This window comes from Ambystoma mexicanum, chromosome 9 (genome assembly GCF_040938575.1).
Source record: "Ambystoma mexicanum isolate Mex_15411 chromosome 9, UKY_AmexF1_1, whole genome shotgun sequence".
Lineage (NCBI taxonomy): Eukaryota > Metazoa > Chordata > Amphibia > Caudata > Ambystomatidae > Ambystoma > Ambystoma mexicanum.
The window spans coordinates 1,019,342,074-1,019,361,952 of NC_090931.1; the positions used below are offsets into that span (position 1 = coordinate 1,019,342,074).

Consider the following 19,879-nt stretch of genomic DNA (forward strand, 5'->3'; position numbering starts at 1 on the left):
TATTATGTGTTACTACTGACTTCTGTAATTGTATTCCCTCTCCCCTCTTGCTTCTCCACTCTTTTAGACTGCTTACTCCTCTGTTCTCTCCTCCTCTCCCTTTTCCTATCTCCTCCTCTTACTTTCTTCTATGCAATTACTCTATCAGAATTGTCCCTAGACCTAGTATGATGGCAACCTCGTCTGTCTCCTCCCCCCCTCCCCTTGTTTTTTTCCTCCCCCACCCCTCCAGCACTATCTGAAATGTTGGCAGGCCTAGTACGATAGTTGCTTGTTTTGTTTCTCCCCTCCCTTTCTGCACCTCTCTCCCTCACCTTTTTGTTTTCTCCGGCTCTGCCAGAAATATCATCAGGCCTAGTACGGTAGTCGCCCGTCTGTTTCAATTAACTTCCCACTCTCCCCCTCCCTTCCTTATCTATGTCTTAGCTCTTGCACTATCTGAAATGTCATCAGGCCGAGTACGATAGTTCATTTCACATCCCTACTGTTCATGTCCTGTAAGAATGTCATTTTATTTTCCGTTGTTCCCTCCCTTGCTTTGAAGCACTTTGAAACACATGGTGTACAGGCTATAGAAACTATCATATCAAAATGGTAGCTGCCCACATGGCCATTGTTAACTGTTGCCATTTGTTGCTGCGTAGCGCCATGGCGGTGTACAGGTTGGGTAGGAGTGTTGGTGGCAGTGGTGTCTATGTGGATTGTCACAGTTGCTGATATGGAGACATGCATGGTGGCATTACGTTTCCGTGAGTGTGCAAGACCTAGACCATTGGATGCATGGCCGAAGGCTTTAGGCCATGCATTCAAGAGCCTAGGCCTTGAGGACAAGCACGGCAGTAATGCATTTTTCAGTGTGCATGAGTTAGAGGGTGGTGACATGTAAGGAATGGGTGTGGAGCACATTTAAGCCGTTACAGGCCACTGTTGCAAACAGATTGTGGGTCGGTTGGCAGTGGCACAATATTTTGTGAATGGTAGTGGGTACGCTCATAGTATGTGATTGAAAGTGCACAGGGATACAGGAGAGAGTGTCTTTTTTGAACATTATGGTAACTGTTGCAATTTGTTACTGCATAGCTCCATGGCGGTGCCCTGTGGTTGGAGATGCTGCAGTGAAGTCACGCGCTGTGGGCACTGGGTGCAATGCTTGTATCCTGTTAGTATGTTAGAGGGTATGGTTGAAGGGCAACTTATATGTGCTTGGATGTTGTGCTGTGTGCACAATGCTTGCAGTATGGGCAATGTTGTAAACATGTTGTATTTACGTTGCCAGTGAAACGATCCTTTCTAAGTGGAAGAGGGTAAGACAATAGTATGTGAATGAAAGATCTTAGGGGTGCCAGAGACAGTGTAATGTTTATACATTATGGTAACGTTGTATGTAATGATGTGCATGTCCATTGCTGTGTCGAGGTTGGTTAGGACGTAGGAGTGCTGGTGCCAGTGGTGCATATGTGCATAGTGGTAGTTGGTGATATGCTGACATGTATTGTTGAATTATGGTGGGGGGGAAATGTGTGCAAGGAGCAGACTCACTGGAGCAATGCAGGTTGGCAGTGTGAGTCACAGGGTGTTGATCTTTGGAGAATGCGCGTGGAGCGCATTGTCGACGTGCTACAAAAGCACAAGTGAGTTGCAAAGCGTGTATTGTGCATTCTATGGTTGTGGTGATAGTTGGAACATGCTTGGTGTGCGGCAGGAGATGGTGCAGTGAGAAGTTGGGTAGTATGGCCACAGGGTGCAGTGCGTACGTAATGCGAGTATGGAAGTGGGTATGGTTGAAGGGCAACTTATGTGGTTGGTTACTCTGCTGTGTGCAGATTTATTGAAGTAGGCCCAACGTTGTGAAGGTGATGTGCATAGGTTGGCAGTGACACAATAGCGTGTGAATGGTAGTGCGTAGGGGTGGTGCAGGCTGCGCTATGTTTGTGGCTTCTACTAAGTGTGACACGTTTTCGTGAATGGGTGTTTTATGGTTTGGGGAAGATGGGTAGAACTGCCGCTATGTATGTAACGTTTGTGCATAATGTTAGGTGCCCACATGGCTAAAGGTATGCTGGGGGCATGTTAGGATGTTTGTGGATGCTGCAATAGTGCATTCTTTAGCGGAAATATCTGGTGGAGGGGCTTTGCAATCAAATGGAACGTGTACTGAGAGTGTTTAATGATAAATAAGGAGTTGTGTATAGAAATGACAGTGTGCAATGCAGAGGTTTTGTATGTGATTGGTGCATGCGTGTATTCAAATGTGACAGCAACCAATTTGGAGAGTGCTGCAAAAAGTGACCATGCAAAGGGAAGAAGTATTGTCAGAGCTTTAATGGGCCGTGGCCCTCACTGTAGATGGGAAAGCGCACGTGCACAACCTCCCATTATGAGCAGGGCGGAAATGGAAATGGAATTGTGGGAAATAGGACATTAGGAGTTTAGGGCGTCGTTCATAGGATGGGGCGTTACCATTTCATCACAATACTGTGTTGTGTGGGTGGTCGACATGGAGAGACGCACAGTGCTTATCGTCGGTGATTCCTTTGTGCACCATCTGCACAGGTGTTCGGTGCAAAGAGGCATTGCTGGTAATTTCGGGTTAGGAGTGGACACTTTCTAGGCCAGTCAGGGTGACTGCAGTTTTGGCGGGAGGGTTCGCCTTTGTAGATATGTGGCATCCGTCACGAACGTGGACTGTGTCGTGGTGCACTTTGGAAGTGCACATTTGGGTTACATGTCATGTGGACGATTCATCTGTCTACTGATGAGGTTGCTGACGGGAGTGATGCATATTTCTCCTACTGCCAAGGTGGTTTTCTCATGCATAACACCAAGAGCAGTGTGGGTCCATGACGGTGTAATCTGTCTCCAGCCAGCAGTCGGAAGGTGTGTTATAAACAGAATTATGTGTCAGTTCATGTAGACTGCTGGCATGTTCTCCACCTACTAATGGATCATGAGGTCGCAAAATACGCAGTGGTTCCGTAGAAATGGCATTTATTTGAGCACCTTTGGCAATGCTGTTTTCTTTCACACTGCAAGAAGCATTGACCAGAATATTGTAAAAATTTGAGGACAGGCAAACAGAAATGCATATAAAGAGAAAATACAAAAATAAATTGCTTGCACGCATGTAAACGCCCCCCCCAAAAAAACACTTTATACGTATATGCTGGAAGACTGAATCCCCTGCCCAGTTTCATATTGTTTACCACGCCCCCTTGCCCCCACCTTCACTATCACGAAACGGTAGTGGATTACGCAGTACTTCCAGGATGGCACGTGCCACATACTGGGTGGCTATGTGGATGTATGCAGGTGTAGAAATCATGCATAATTTCATTGAACTTTGTAGTGGACGTGCTTTGGAATGGCACATTTGTACTGTAAATGTATAACGGTATATTTCAATTGTTGTACAGCAGTGACAGTGTTCGATGATGGCGGCTTTAATGCGATTGGTGGATGCGTGTGTGCCTCTTTACCAGTAACCTAATGAAGTAGAGCTGCAGGGAAGAAGGACTGGTTCCAGTTCTACAGGGGTGTGGCCCACGCGCTACTTTGGGAGTCGCACGTGCCAAAATGTGTCCTTTACACCACCTTGCTCAATTGCCATGGCAGCGTGGGGATTAGCCACTCGGGTATTGTGGCTGTGGTTAACAGGAAGGGGAGGTGAAATGGTTGCACGTTATACTCTGCGTACTGAGGGTGGTTGACATTGCGAAACATATTGTGTTGACTGTAGGTGATCCCTTTGTAATAGATCTGCACAACTACGCCCTAAAAAGAAACTTTGACGGCAATTTTGGTTTGGAAGGAGTGGACGAATTGTGTAACGCTGTGTATGAGTGCCGTTTCATCGATATGCATCCACTTTGCAAAGACCTCACCACATTTCCAGTAATAGATGTTATCGTAATTCATTACGGCGGCATGCATATGGGTTACCTGCCTTGCTTACATTTGTTCTGTAGACTGAGGAGGTTGCTGGATGTCGTGGGGCCGCTTTTTCCCACCGCCAAGGTGTTTTTCTCATCTATAATACTGCAAAGAGTATGGCCTACTGCTTATGGATGTTCTGAGCCAGACGAAGGAAGGGGTCTCATCAACAGAAGCATGTACACTTTTTTGTCTGCTCATGGAATGTTCTTCTGCAACAATGACTTTATTATTTGTGGAAATGCAGAGTTTTTTCCAAGAAAATGGCATTTTGTTGTCGTCCATTGGCAATGCAGTTTTGTTTGTTCGTCTACAGGATGCGGTGAACAGTGTGCTGAACTAATTTGCATAGAAGAAAACCCAAAAGCTACTAAAAACAGACAAAAAAGGTGTTTTTGTAGAAGGATCTACACAAAATAAGACCCTCTTTTAAGAGTCGCCCCTTACTACAAACTCCCCCTGCCCTGGTTGCAAGTTATTCCCCCACGACCGCATGCAGCATGAAAGTCACATGCAGGGATTTTGCGGGTGGGGGCCACGAAAACGGAACTGTGGGGGTTGTTGAATGAGTTGCTTAGTATGTGCGGCAATAGGAAGAGGGACTCCTGCTGCACAGGGGGGCTCGGGGGGGACCCGCACGTGCCACATCGATGCTCCACCATGCTGCCTATGGAAATGGGACTGTAGCGATTGTCCTATCGTGCTGGTCAGGGTGTGCGACAGATGAAAGCGTGCCAATAGGAAGGATGACTCCTCCAGCTATACAGGGACGCAGCCCTACTGGTACTTGGAGAACAGCACGTGCCAATTTCTGCATTTGTGAGAATGCTGGCCAATAGACATGGGACTATGCCCTTTCGCAAATCAGGTAGTCGGGGTGTATGTGACAGAAAAAAGCACCAATAGGGAGGAGTCCTCCTGCTTCACTGGGGTGCCTCCCTCACAGAGATTTGGGAAAGGCACGTGCCACATTTTGCCCTTCTCACCATGTTGGCCAATGGAAATGGGACTATGGCCTTTGGCCAATTGGGTGCTCTGGGTGTGCTTCACAGGAAAGGGAGGCATTCACATTTCCATAACTTTGTGTACTGCGGCTGGCAAACCTGGCAAGATGCACAGTTTTTGTCATGGGTGATTACTTTGTGGAAGATCTGCGCGTGTATGCCCTCCAAGAAGACTTGTCTAGCAATTTAGATTTGGAGGGAGTTGTCATGGGTACCAGGGATGTAGTAGGGGCAAGCTGGGTGGAGGCTTGGCAGGCCTGGCATAGGCACACAAAAAATCCATAGCAGATACCTTCTTTTAATTCCTTCCTGGTGTTTGTAGTAACTTCCTGTTGCCAAACAGGAAGTGCATGAAAGTCCATGAGCTCTCTAGTGTTCGGGTGTGGCTGGCTATATAAGCCACACCGAAGATTCTACCAGTGCTTCGTGTTGCTTTCTGTAAACTGCATCAGCAACACACTCACCGTACTCCTGCTTACCTGCTCCGGTTCATCCTGCTTCTGCTTACCTGCTCCGGATCATCCTGCTTCTTCTTACTTGCTTCGGATCAACCTCTGTGCTTTCTCCACACCGCAACTTTCCCCGGACACGAGGTGAAACCTACACCGGCACCTGTAAACACAAAGAAGAACTTTCATTCGTGCGCTTGCTCCAGTAACGCTGTGCATACTCACCAGAGCCTGTGTGCATACTTACCGGACCTCCGAGGCTCTCCACTAGTGCTGAACCCAGACTCGTGGTGCAAGCACTCCATAATCCACTCCTGCAAGGGAAAGGAGAGACATTACTAGGTGCGCTCCAACCTATAACGCCGCGCATACCTACCGGAGGTTCTGAGTTCTACACGCAGCGCTACTCACCCAAGATACCTTTTGGCAAAATAAAGACAATTCGGACAATACCGGACTCTCAAAATCCACTGCGCAACGTTCGCCTTGTGGAAAGGACTTTCTTGCTAGTGAAGAAAATAGCACATTGAACACTCTGCCTCGCTGTGAAGGCATATTACAGTGTGTGGCATCAGAACTCGGCAAACAGACATTGGCATCATCCCTAGGAGTGTAGGGCTGTGAATCTCCCATAGAATCGTGCCCCTGCAAATGCAGGATGGAGTGCACACCCCACTAAAAACCAAGGTAAGCCCTTAGGGGACATCACAGCACATAGTAGAGAGAAGGGAAGGGGCCCAGGGGAATCAGGTGAACCCAGGTCTGAGTGTGCATGTTATATTTGACAGGTGTTCCTCCGGGTGAAACAGGGGAAGTGAGAACTCTGGGTCAAAGGAGGCTCATCCATCGCTCCTGTAGAGACACAGGTGAGTGTGACAGGAGTGGACGTTTTGTGGTGTGGTATGGAATCGTGCTTTTTCGGCGGACTGCTTCTAGAAAGTTGACGCGTGGCCTCTTTGGCAACTGTACATGTTGTGATTGTGCACTTTGGAGGCTTCTTTTTAGGTTACATGCCTTGTTCCCATGTGTTCAGTCAACTGAAGATTTTGATGAAAGCAGTGCAGAGCATTTTTCCTAGTGCCAAGGTGGTTTTCTCATGTATATTGCCAAGAATGGCATGGCATTATTCCAATGCTTCCTGTCGCCAGCCACAGGTCGGAAGGGATCTCATCAACAGAAGCATGTGTGACTTCTTGAGTGGTGCTGGGATTGGTTCCCGATACATACACCTTTTCAAGGCAAATGGCATATTTTTGTTAGCAGTGGCAATGAAATATTCGTTCACAATCTACAGACTGCACTGAGGACCCTACTGTAAGAATGTGAATTGAAGTTGAAAACACACATTCACGTATGAAAACCCGAAAAAAGTGTTTTAGGGAAGCACCTTAAAAAAAAAAAAAAAAGTTCTTGTAAGAACCACCACAACCAACGACGTGCGCTCCCCTGGTAGAAAGTTATTTCCCCCCTTCCCCCCTACTCCTGCGCGCGTGAAAAGTCAACGAAAAGTCTGCGAATATCGCGATAGTTGCAGGGAGGCACGTGGACATACACCCCTTTTGCAGATGATGCCCATAGAAATGGGTCTTCAGAGGCTACTGGATTAGGCAATACATTTTGTGGGTGTGGTGTGTACAGACCGACTGTGCTACATTGTGTATTTGTTCACAGAAATGCAGAGGGTGCCGTTATGGCTCTGTGTTTTACGAGGCAAGCCTGCAGATTTTAGGGTATGCCGACATACATTCGGTGAAAGTGAATGCAAAACAATGTGCGCTCACTACTCATTTACTAATCTATCATGTGCATGTGTAGTGCTATGGACTCGGTACAATGAAGTGCCTGATTTTGGAATGTGTGTGTGTGATACGCAATCATGACGATATTGTTGTTGTTCATTGTGCAGGAAATATTGCACAGCATGTTACACGAGTTTCAGTGCCATTTGCGATGAAGTAGGCACTTCCCCAGTTCATGCATTTCTATCCGATATCTTGCATAAGCTTCTATCACAGTATGCAGCTACCGATGTGGCAGCGTCATTTTCTATTTGGTCCGTCGATGGAGACAGCGCAGTACATTGCAAAGAAGTGTATTTGTGCATTTCTTTGTCATGTGCCAATGGCATACTTCGCCCATGATGTTATGACATTTCACAGCACAAATACTTTTCCCTAGCTACAAAGTTCATCTTGCTGTGCCAGCTATCTTGCTTTCTGCACACCCCATCTAAATTGCCTTGGTGCCTTTCTTGCAAGTAGTGATATTTTCTTGTAGTGAGTGTTGTGCTGTGACTCTCTTGAAAACTCTCTGCAACACGTAAATAAATCTCTTTGAACAGCGCACTCCTTTCTAACCGACTAAACTACATAGTTCTCCACAATGCCACGCCTCCCGCCCTGCATGCATGCATCGGCAATTCCGTTGTTCATCTGTGAAAGGTGCTTTCTTTTTTTAACCTTTTTTCGTTCCCCAGTGCATCTTTATTTATTATCGTGTTCTCACACACGCCACAGAAGGAAAGCCAGGAAAGGTCCGGTACAGAAGGGGCAGCACCTGCCTAGATACTATAGGGGACATGCCGGGAGATGAATTATTGGGTGGCCCTCACCTATATAGGCGACAATCATTGTAATGCTCCTGTAACGACCGTTGCAATGCACTTCCAAGTACCTTCCCTGTGCACAGTAGCGTGTTGCACTACATGTACAATACAATGCCCTTTGCTGGGTAAGGGTCTGTAGCGCAGCATATGCTTTGGAAAGGTTGTTTTACAGCTCTGCTGCCCTACAGGAATGCCCCTCTTGTTGCCTGCGGCAGATGTGGTAAATGCTGTACATGAAAGTACCCAATGTCATTCTTCAAAAGGCGGTAGCCGGCTCACTGCTCCTTTTTGTTCTTTAATTTGAGTTGTCGTCACATGCAGTACAAACCCTTTATGCTACGCCATTACTGTTAGCGGTACTATTCACGGATATACATACATTGTGGAATACAAGAATGTTTACAACAACGCCAACCCAGCTTCTTTAAGATTACCACAAAGCCATTTATTCTGTGCAACCCATGCACATACAGTGCTTTTCTAACCACCAGTAAGATTGTTTGCGCTCTGCATATTCGGCTGTTTCCTTACTTGCCTTTACATGCACTAGTATGTGCATGAGGAAGGTGCACAGGCTTTGCAATTTTGCAGCCTTACTACAAACTGTCCCACTTGCAGTTACATGTTTTCTTCAACTGTATAACCGGCACGCAACCTGTTCATACTTTCCGTCACACTGGTGAGTGCACACACAATGTTACTAAAAATCTTTTCCCTTTACTGAAAAACTACCCTAAAGCAATGTTATGCTTAAAGTGCCCTACTAAAAACCTATGGAATTCACTCACAAAAAACGTTGTTAAAGGGACATTATGGTTAAGTTGCGCTAGCAAAAACATGATGGGAAAACGTTACAGGGACGTTATCGTTACAGGTAAAACCGAGGGGAAAAAAAAAAAGAAATTCAACAGTTATGGTAAGCTAAGCAACCATAACTCATGCCACCAGTGTGCACTGCAAGGACTAACACCCATGACCTCAAAGATGCCATCACAAATCTCATTCAAGTCCCTTTAACAGCGTTTTTTGTGATATATATAATCATTGTTAAACACTTAATCTGACTAATGTAGAAGATGGAGTCCATTATAGTGTAACCAGGTTTTAGAAGGTGATTTGGTATAACAAATATGTAGCCTTCCTATTAGTTTCCACCAGTGAAACCAGGCCAAGAGATGCAAGCATGGCTAATTATGTGGTCTGTGAAAAGCTGTGTTGATATTCATTGAAAGCGAGAGCGTCATCTGCTTTTCCATGGTGACGCGTGATTGCGTAAGTGTTCAGAGAATATTTTCTCCAGAGGCTGCACGAGTCAGCAGTAGGTGTGTGTGCACTCTAGTTGTACTTCTAGGCATTCTGCATTAACGCTCCTTGGTGTGACTAGTTAACACAAGATGGGTGTGGCGAACAAGGCTGGCGGCAATGTTAAAGGTATGCCCATGTGGGTGGTGCTCTATAGAGGGCACATAATACATTGCTATGAGGTGTAGGGAGGGTGTACCGACGATTGATTGAGAAACTGGGGGGGGGGGGGGAGTGACCATTCATTTAATAAATATCTTTTTCTGTAGGATGATATAAAAACTAAAGGAATTCCTCATTATGTCTTAGTTCGTGATGTCAAACATAGAGGTTTTGGATATCCAGATTTGGCTGAATATTGTCGGGGCTTTGCTGTCAAGAAGGCAGCGTTGTACTTTGCATGAAATTATGTGAACGTATCAATCTGGGTGGCTATGAAGGATTGGGCAGCATCTCTGTTCGGGCTTGCAAATGTTTATTCTGTGTATATGATGCCGCAATCTATTAATTGGTTGCCCACTATACGGATGACTAGTGACATGCTGCTGACATGGTTAAAAGAGAATGAACAAGTTGTTTGTTTGCATAAGGAGGCTTCCTTGTGGAACAATCCGGCTCGGCTCTTCAGTTGGATAACATTTTATTTTAGAAGAGCTGGCTGTTGAAGGGTATAGTGTGTATAGGTGATCCTTTTGAAGTAGATCATATTGTTAGTTTTGAAGGATTGGAGGGACCGTATGCACTGCCTGGAAGGGATAGATGGAGGTTTGTAGAATTGAATTCCTTATTGTGTCAGAGGGTGGGTGGCTAATGGCCCTGGACTCCTTAGGATCCATGACAGCCCTCCTGAGATGGTATTGACTTTTCTTGCACTCATGCCGGTTCGGTCAGAGGTTACTAATGGTTGGTATCGTTTGAGGTCCAAGTGGTCTACTGAGTTGAATTGTGAGTTGTCAGTGTGAGTGGGAAAGCATGACTAAAGAGGGAACTGTGATGAAGTTGCATCTTAATTTGCGACTGAAACCGCATAAAACATTATGTGGGTTGTATTGGACTCCAGAGAAAAAGTGTTTCTTAGCCCTCCATGATGATGATCATTGGTGGGGGGGGGGATTTGTTGCACATGTTATAGGGATGTTCATGGGTTGCATTGTTTTGGAGAGAAGTCCTTACCCCAAATTGAGTTAGTTGTGAATATGGATGTTTCGAGATGCCCCAAACATACGTTACTGTGGTTAAGTGGGTGTAGCAAGGGAGCAAACTGTCATTTGAAAATGTGGATTGTCAGATCATTGGTAGTTGCTCAGAAACAAATACTAAAAGTATGGAAAAAAAGGAAAAATACATGAATTGATAACTTGTTTAAGTGAGTTGATCATATTGTCCACTTATGAGAAGATGATGTATAAGAAAAGAGATGCCTATGCTAGTATTTGCACACCCTTTAATGAGTTGTATGGTTGATTCTGGCAGCAGATTGTAATATGGTTCTTGGTCATGTGATTGTGCACAATTGGTTTAAATCATTGTGTTTTTTTTATTTTGTTTTTTGTGTGTTTTGTTTTCTTTTTTGTTTTGGGGAGGGGTTGTTTCTGAGATCTGTTGAATTAAAGTTCTCAATATGCCTTTTGTTAAGATTTCTGTCACGTTGTAGAGAACTACATTGTACTCCCTATATTTTTTACATGTTTCTTGAAAGTATAAAGTTTTACAAACATTTTAAAATAAAGTATTTATTTGTAGGATCCGTGGGTTTTTATTAGTTACAGAGCTGGGTTCAGCCACCATTTTCCATCCATGTTTAGCACTTGTAGTATTTAAATGCTATCACAGGGATAGAAATGTGGATTGGAAAGGCTTTGTATGAGGTTCCAGCTTCCCAGTTCTGGCTTCACAACTCTGGAATACCATTCCACTGGATATCAAATCCACACCTACCTTCCAGCCTTTCAGAACTAAGGTCATCACCTGGTTACTCAACAATTAACCTACCATGTTTGAATGCATACCTACTGCAAGAATGTATTTTGCACTATGTCAGCATATTATTGTCTATGCACTAATTGCTATCCTGTCAAGAATACCTTTGCTTCATCACTGTACAATTGTGACCTACTTTGCCTGTAACTCGAAGCTTAAGCGCCCATATACCCGTGGGTCAGGTGCGCTATACAAATTAATAAACAAATAAACAAACAAACATGGTGCATAGTTATCATTTTGTATAAAACAAGCTCCCATATTTTACATATTATTTCTTGTTCTTGTGTATTTCAGGCTTTAATCAATTACTATTGCCAGGAAAAGTATTTCCATCATGTTCAAATTGCTGCAGATGAGGGTCTGAAAAAGTATGGCAATGATCCTGTTTTTGCTTTTTTCCGAGCCTACGGACTATTAATGGAAGGTAAGGTTTGCTTCTAGAATGTTCTGTTGCACCCAAGACCGGGCATTTCTGGGCAGGATTGTAACACTCCCCTTTATTTTGTCTTTTTCAGATCAAGTTCAGGAGGCAATTCGAGAACTTGAACCACTTCAAGACAAACCAGATGTTTCTCTTTGCTCTTTAATGGCATTAATATATGCCTACAAAAAGAGTTTGAATCCAGGTAAAATTGACTGCTCACATAATGTTCTTGCAGAGAACCTGCGGGACATAGACACGTGATGTGCTTTCTGTCAGTTTTACATTTTTATTTTTCAATTGCATGTTCCACCTCGACTGCTTCCCCAAAATTCTTCAACAATCTTTTTTTTGTTTTTTGTTTTGGCTATTAGGTTACACATACGCATCACCTACAAACTGACATTTTTGCATTGGGATTCAAACTGATGGGCTAGAACTGAGGTGGGACACACAGCGTTTGGGTTTTGTTTGGCTATTTACCCACCCATTACTGCCTATTGCCATGCTAATCCCTATGGCGATCCCTCCACCCCCCCACCCTTCCACCTGCCTTCTGGAATCCTTTTTGAGCTAGCCCTCACAAGCGGGAACATCAAACTTTGGTCTGCCATTGCTACTTCTAAGCCGTGGTAGCTGTACTTGTGTAATTAAAATGGCTTAACCAAGTGTGGTTCAGCCACTGTTCCTTGCACTGAAGTCCTTTTAAAGACAAGCATTGACAAAGCCAACAGCTTTGGCTTGTGCATAGGTCATAGATGAGCATTTACCAGGCACGGCTTTCATTTGACTAGGTACTCACATCATGTGCCAGCTGTTGGCAAATACCTATCCCAAGCATGCACAACAGCCAAAACTGTTGGATTTTCCAATGCTGGTTTTGTGTTTGTGACAACAGTTCCCTAAATTAACTAGTATGTTGCACATGGCAAAATAAAGATTTGCAGGCCTTATCATTCATGATTGTTTACGTTTGTATTAATTTTCAGGTTTCACAGGTACCCTCAGACTAATGAGATGTGTTCGCATATAGATTCCTTGTGGCAGCGTTCCATATGAACAAAAAATCGCACCATTCTTACATTTATATTGCAGGGTACACATATACATTTCCACCGATCTCCTACTAACTACACTTTTCTGGTCTATGAATGCATTTTGTGTGGGCAGGAAGAGCAGTAAATGTATCCCTGCAACGTCTGAAAAACAAGGGGGGGTCCTGGGAGTCCCTCTACCGGACATTAGTCCCGGTTATGACAGACTTACCCAGAGTCTTTAGCTCACTATCTTTCAAAGAGGAGAAATATCTAAAACATATCAGGGCAGTCCAGCATCGAAATGCTAAGCAATTCTCCTCTGAACTAGAGTACCAACAGCAACCCCAGACACGTGTCCCTGCAACCGCCTATTCTTTATGGCACCTCTCCCTTTGCTCTAAACTTTCCATGTCCTTCGCCCATCTCAGTAGAACATCCGTTATCCCCTTACACCATTAACACCACTAATTCACTTAAATTTACGTTTAACTCCTTGAACTCTGGGCATTGGGTCTAGGAAAACCAGTTATCCTCATTTAAGCGGACTGTAAAAAGTGAACTTCTAAATTTCAACTGTAATGATTTTAGTTGCCTTGTGTAAAGATATTCGATAACGTTATGCAGACACCTGCATACAATGTCAGGTAGGGACTTCAGTTTCATCGTGTGCATCAAAGCAGGAACAAACTGCTATCTGGGAATAGAATAATATGTAGTATGGTGCTAATGAATGAGTAGGGTAAACGCTACCCAAGAATCACTCAGACAGCAGAACTGGTTTGTTGATGTATGGTAGGGCAAGTCTAAAAATATCTTTCTCCCTGCCAGGAAAGTAAAACTGGCTCCCTTTACGAGATTTTGTTGTGCCCAAGGGGCTGAAAGCCAGTGCTGTCTAAGGTCAGTAAGGTGAATTACGGCAGGGATTTCCAGATTAGCATAATTTACTCACTGCCAAGTCCATCCAAAATATTTTCACCCACTTTAAGCAGGATTTCCGTCAATCTCCTGTGAAAAAAAATGCGTTATGTCCAAAAATATTTCTATTTTGTTTGTACTGGGTCTGAGGTTTCACAAGTAGTCTGATTTCTTGTTCACGGTTTTGGACTTCATACTTTGGTTGTTACTCGGCTGGTTCAATTCCTAGCTTGCTAACTGCCAACAGTTCATCCTAATGGATTGCCCCAGATCATCAACTCTAACCATCACCAGTGAAGTCCCACAGTGATCCATCCTCGTCCCCCTTGAATGATCTTCATTCTTTATATGGAACGCTCAGTACCAACATCCACATCAACCAATCGACCTCTAGATTTCCTCCATCGAAGATCTGGACAGATTCAAGGCTGCCTCGTATTGATTCAGTCCTGGATGACCAGTGCTTACCTGAAGCTCAAACCCTCCAAGACCAAATTCCTATTGCTGACAAACAAGACTAAATACCCTGACCTCTAGACCTGGCTCTCTGCTATGAACCTCAATGGCTTCACACCCCAGCTTGTCACCTGCACCTGGTCCCTTGGGTTCGACATTAACTGACACCTCTTCTTCAAATAGCACATGGCAAGGAAGACACAAATGGATTGTTACCATCTTTCTCTCCAGTAGATAATCAAGCCCTTCATCCAAGGGGGCCAACTGTGCATAACGCAATTGCCGTATGCGGGAGCCATAGCGACCCCCGCACACACCAATTGTTTTATGCACCAATTTGAGACCACCCATATTGTAGAGCCACCCTGTTTGGCATAAATACCTGAAAGTGTGGGTTTGTTTCATTCACGATATATTTGCAGTATGGCACGGCCCACTCACTGCCTACGTGGCTTTCTCTGATTCATTGATGCCATTGACTCTCACATCCAATTCACAGCGATATTGGTACACCCAATGTACATTTTCTGGCCATACACGTTTTGGTGCAGAATAATAACATCTCTACCACTTTACACATGAACGAAAGTGGCAGGAATAATCTACTCCATCAGTTACATTTCCACCCTCATAACACCCTGAAGAACTTACCTTATGGCCAGATGCTAAGGATTAAACACATTGTGAGCCACCCAGACCAGTGTGAGGCAGAATTTGACAAACTTTGCAATACATTTAAGGAAAGGAGATACCCTGAAAAATACTTGTCAGCAGCACTAAATAGTTTCCATCACTACCCTCACTTCGTTGTTCCAGAGCACCACTAAGCCGGAGTCTTCGCCCTTAGTATTTGTGTCTAAATTCTCAACACAAAGGCAAGAGCATAAAAAGATGGTTTGTGAAGCATTGGGATATTCAAACCAATGACGATCGTACAAAAAGCCTTTTTCCCAACCCCCGATGTTTGCCTACAAAAGGAGCAAGAATTTACGAGACACACTTGTCAACCCTGGAGGGCCCCACAACGAAGGTTAGACCAAACAGAGAGAAAGGTACTTTCCCATGCCTAAGTTGCGGGAACTGTAAGAGTGTGATCAGAGTTCCTTATGTATTTCACCCCGGTAGAGGAGAAATCATTACTCTGAAAGACTTTGACACCTGTGCATCTGAGAACGTGGTGCACTGTATTAGGTGTCCGTGTAGCATATACTACGTCAGAGAGATCGCAAGAAGAGTAAGGGTTTGGATGAATGAACACAAGTCTTGCTTCTGGGAACAAGGCCACACCATTGTACAAATGAAGTTTCAAGTCCTCGAATTTCTCAGCACCAAAGATTCTCACGGTGACCTTAACAGAAGGAGAGCCCAAAGGGAAATATTTTGGGTTGCTTGACTCATTGACACCAAATGGGATGAACGAGGAACTGGAATTACATTGATTGCTCTAAATGAAGAGTGGCCATAGTGAACAGTAGTTTTTTCTGCCATCACATTCTGTCAGCAGCTTTTCCCAACTTCTTCTCTACCACGTTTCCTTTTTCCCACCTCTTCTTGTCATCTTATTCGTTTTTCAATACTTTGGTCATTCCGCCACTATTCTCCATCAGCAGCTGTTCTCTATTTTTTTTTTTTTGTAATGAGAATTTAGTTGCTTTTCGTCTTAGTATTTTTTTCTAGCAGCAATTTTCTAGGTTCATGTACAAGTTGGGTATGGCGTGCTGCATTACATTTGTTTTAGGTTTTTCTTCTTTTGACTCGCATTTCTCTCTAGGTTGTTAGATTTGTCTATTAAGGTGTTTCTTTGAACCGACCCTTGTTTTGTTATAGAACACATAGTAGGATTCTGCTGGTCACGTGCCTCACATTAAAACCAGCGCCAATGCGGTTGGCTAGACTAATGGTTATAAGTTGCACACGAGGTTTGCATTTATGTGAAGATATTTTATTGTGGTTCAGTTTTTCATTTTTTTCTCATTTGCAAAGTTTCACCCCACGTCACTGCAAATCATGGTGCTGAAGAGATTTCTTTTTATGTCTGTTGCACAGATATGCCCATTAACAATTCGTTAGACGGCGCCAGCATTTTTTCCAGTGGTCGAAGTGTACGAAAAGAAGTAGTGGAACTATGTTCCCTGCTGGCCTGCACCCGCACCCCACAAACCCCATCACCACGTCCCCTCCCACACACAATACACACCCCAAACACTTGCACCTGCTGTTTAAGGGAACGTTCAGCGCAGTGCACTGAAAGTGCAAGTTTCAACTTCTTCCTACACTTTTATTTTAAAACGAAACCATTCCGGAATGGTTTCTTTTTAAAATGAAAGTATAGGCGCTGTGGCGTTGGCCCTTTAAGGGCGCGCATGCGACTGGTTGACGTTCACTCCGTTGCGTGCCCTCTATAAATAAACGGGGCGTTCCCGGCGGCGTCAGAGCCACCGGGGAGCCCACACGAGTAACATCTCAGTCTCTGTGCATACGGGGGTGGGGGGCTCACGGGCGGCGGTAGCGGAACACCGCCAACAGGAGCTGTAAAAGGTCATTTAAAAAAGTAGAGGAGCACCGCTCCCGATGACTTAGACCACTGCTTTTTTCTAACACGGATCGGGAGTCTTGCCAGTCATGTGTTCCTCCTTCAACCCAGTGCCTCTGCATACAGGAGACTATTGGTTATTGGTGCTTACGAGATTTTCCCCGAAATGTGTTTCCCGCCTCTCTGAAGCACGTCGCGTACGCAAAGCGAACTGCAGTTTGGGTTACGTTGCCTATATTGTAGTGTTTACGATGGTGCAGCCCCGCAGAAGGTGAAGGAGCGTCGCACTGTTCCATGGTGCAATCGTGCTTAATCCACCAGCAAGTCCATGCGCTTACACTAAGGTAACTACACAGCTCACGCTTAGTTTTAAACTAGTGTCGGCTTCTGGAACAGGCAGTATGCTTATTTTAGATGTCTCATTACTCTTCAGATTGTGGAACGTTGCTGTGAGCAATATTGGGATGTGGCGACACAGCGAATACAGGGACTGTATAGACCTTTAGCTCAGGAAGTGGTTTTTCATTGTGTATATTCATTGTTATGTTGTCGGTCAGTTTTTCAGCCTGTGGGCACTGTTTTTTGATTGATTCAGAACGAGCATGATCATCATTCAGATTTTTCAGAACGAGCATGATCATTCAGATTTTTACACATAGCAGGTCGGCTTGATATGTTTTATACATTTTGAGTAGAATTGGGCATCTGCCACCCTTGTGCACTTCTTACTTTGGTTTTACACGGGTAGCTTCACTTTATTCACAGGACCGGGATCAGTTTTTCCTTATTTGAGTACCAGGTGTAGGCGGCACTTCACGGAATTCGCACTGTATCGTTCTTTCAATTTTTCTATAGTTTCTGAGATAGTGGACGTCGGTCCGCTGTTGTTCAGCTCATCGGACAATGTTGCTGTCTGTTCACTTTATAATACGCAGTGAGCCGCAGAAAGAATGTAACATCGTAATTCGTTTGAAGCAACACATTCTTTTCTTTTTTCTCTTTGTTTTTCTTGTTCTGATATTTCTCCCATATTTCTTTTTATGTTTTAATGTTGCATTCATTTGTGTACAATGATTTGGATTTACCTTCATTTTTTTACAGTATGTTCTTTCTCATAATGCCCTTTTTCGTTACACTGTGATTCCGATTTTGCTCGTCCATTTGTTCTCATTACGAATTGGTTGATTATGTATGCATTTAAGAATTGGCCCCGATGAAGGACTGATCGTCCGAAAATGCAGAGGCCTTGTTGGCATCTGCAAATTATCTGTTACATTGATCACCTTGCTTTTTTTAACAACTGCCGAAAATCTCATTACTTTTTTTCTATCTTGTTACATAAGCAGTTAAACAATTTACCGACTAAAGGGTGCGCACCCCTCACCGCAAGCTCTTCTGCCTTGGTCCTTCTTTTCTAAATCAATAATGTTTTCAGTATTGTCCGTAACACTTGAGGATACCCCTCTTTAGATCTTCATAGGGGGTTCTCCAATTAGGGTTTAAGGCTTGGAAGGCTTCCCCCGTCAACAGTGGGGTGAAGTACTTGGTCCAACATTTGCAGTGCCACCCTGCTGTCTCTGCAACACTTTTAAAATTAACCAAAAAGGCAGATGGGTCTCCTCCAGTGCCGATCTTTTATAGCATGGTTGAGGGAACTGCTGTTAGCTCTTGTCTCTTGGCCATTACACCTTGTAGAGTGGCCAAGGTCTCTCAGTATTGACAGCTGATGCTAAGTTTACCATCTGCTAAGGCCCTTGGCAGACCTTCCATAGCTCTCCAGGTGTATGCAGCATCTTGGAGAAAGGGGTTCTTTACAAATAATACAGGTTCTTTTATGTGTAAGCCCTAATCCGAGGAAGATTTTCTCCACTTGGGGAATGCTGGTCCAATTTCAACACTTCTTACCTCACATCCACTGCCATGAGCTTGCCTTAAATGTCAAGTCTTTTCACGTGCCTCATATATGTTGCAAAAGGCTCCTCTTGACTTTTGTGTCCAGTATGATGCTTCCCCCAGCAAATGGACCTATGTGGGACGTTGGTCTGTATCGGCTGATTCAGAGGAATGTTCTGAAGCTGACATTGAATTGAGGCTTAACAATTCCTCTTCTTCTCTAGTCTCCCAGACGTCCCTGTCCCATGGCTTCGTAATGGCAGTTACCTACACCATCAACACGGCCTGTGGCTGTTTCGTAACAGTCACCCATACCATACTTGCCAACCCTACAGATTTAGGCAGTAGGCTACTGCTTTTTAAGCAGTTCTACCGCCTAAATATTTCGGTGACAGATCCTACTGCTTTTTACAGTGGCAGGTAATTTATGTGACTCTAACACAGGCTGCAAGACAAAGCATGCAACACATTAATTAGTCTGTACAGTGGGCTGGTAGGTGATTACTTTGATTGGGCTCAGACCAATCCACTGACCTGACAGCTATTTTGACTCTATCCTGCACTCTAGCCGGGATAACCCTTAGGTGAACCACCAGCGAAGGCAAGTGGCAGAGTGTAACACCATCATACAGCATCTGCTTATCAGACTGAGGGGGGTATCAGTTGCCATATCATTCCGTGTTCAACTTGCAATAAATATGTACTTGCTGGGCTTCTGCTACAGAGCAGTGGCCAACGTTGCCTACCAGCTCTGTGTGATTACCTTCTGTGAAGTTAGATAATTGAATTTGGTGTTAAGTTACCATTCAGAATTATACATGTTTAACATTTGAACATCTTTCTATGTTGTGCTGTTTGATGGGTTGTGTATTTTAGAATGCTTCAATGGTGCCAACAATGTATGTTTTGTATTTTCCTGTGATGTCATTGTCATGGGAATTATTATTGTTGAAACTTGAAAAATCCTACATCTTTTTGGTCACAGAATGTTGGCAAGTATGCCATACTCATGAGCTGTCCGTGCCACCGCAATGGAAGTCGAAAAGGTACTTCATCACTTTTCTATTTCTTTTGGTGGTCATCTTTGTCTGCTGTTTTTTTATGAATATTGGGCACAGGCATGAAGCCGACCTCCTGTCAAAATATCATTTTTCCCTATTAACCTATTAGCAAAAAGTAGAAAACAGTTTTAATCCATCATCAATCACATGTTAATCCTAAAAACATTGAAAATGAAAAGACAGGGTGGTTCCTTGCGAATCATTACACAAGCCTACATGGTCATGATTCCATTGTACATTGACGCGTTCAGTTATGAAAATACACCTTCCCATGTACACAGTGCCCCTCT

General features: G+C 44.1%; 1 protein-coding gene across 1 annotated transcript in view; it reads left to right on the top strand.

Annotated features, from left to right (window-relative positions):
- Positions 1 to 19,879, top strand: part of TTC21B (tetratricopeptide repeat domain 21B) — a 1,345,192-nt gene that overhangs the window by 77,310 nt on the left and 1,248,003 nt on the right. Inside the window, exons 2-3 of the mRNA XM_069616283.1 lie at positions 11,568 to 11,697; positions 11,789 to 11,899. Of these exons, the coding sequence (XP_069472384.1) occupies positions 11,568 to 11,697; positions 11,789 to 11,899 (241 nt within the window). The remainder of the gene's footprint in view (positions 1 to 11,567; positions 11,698 to 11,788; positions 11,900 to 19,879) is intronic.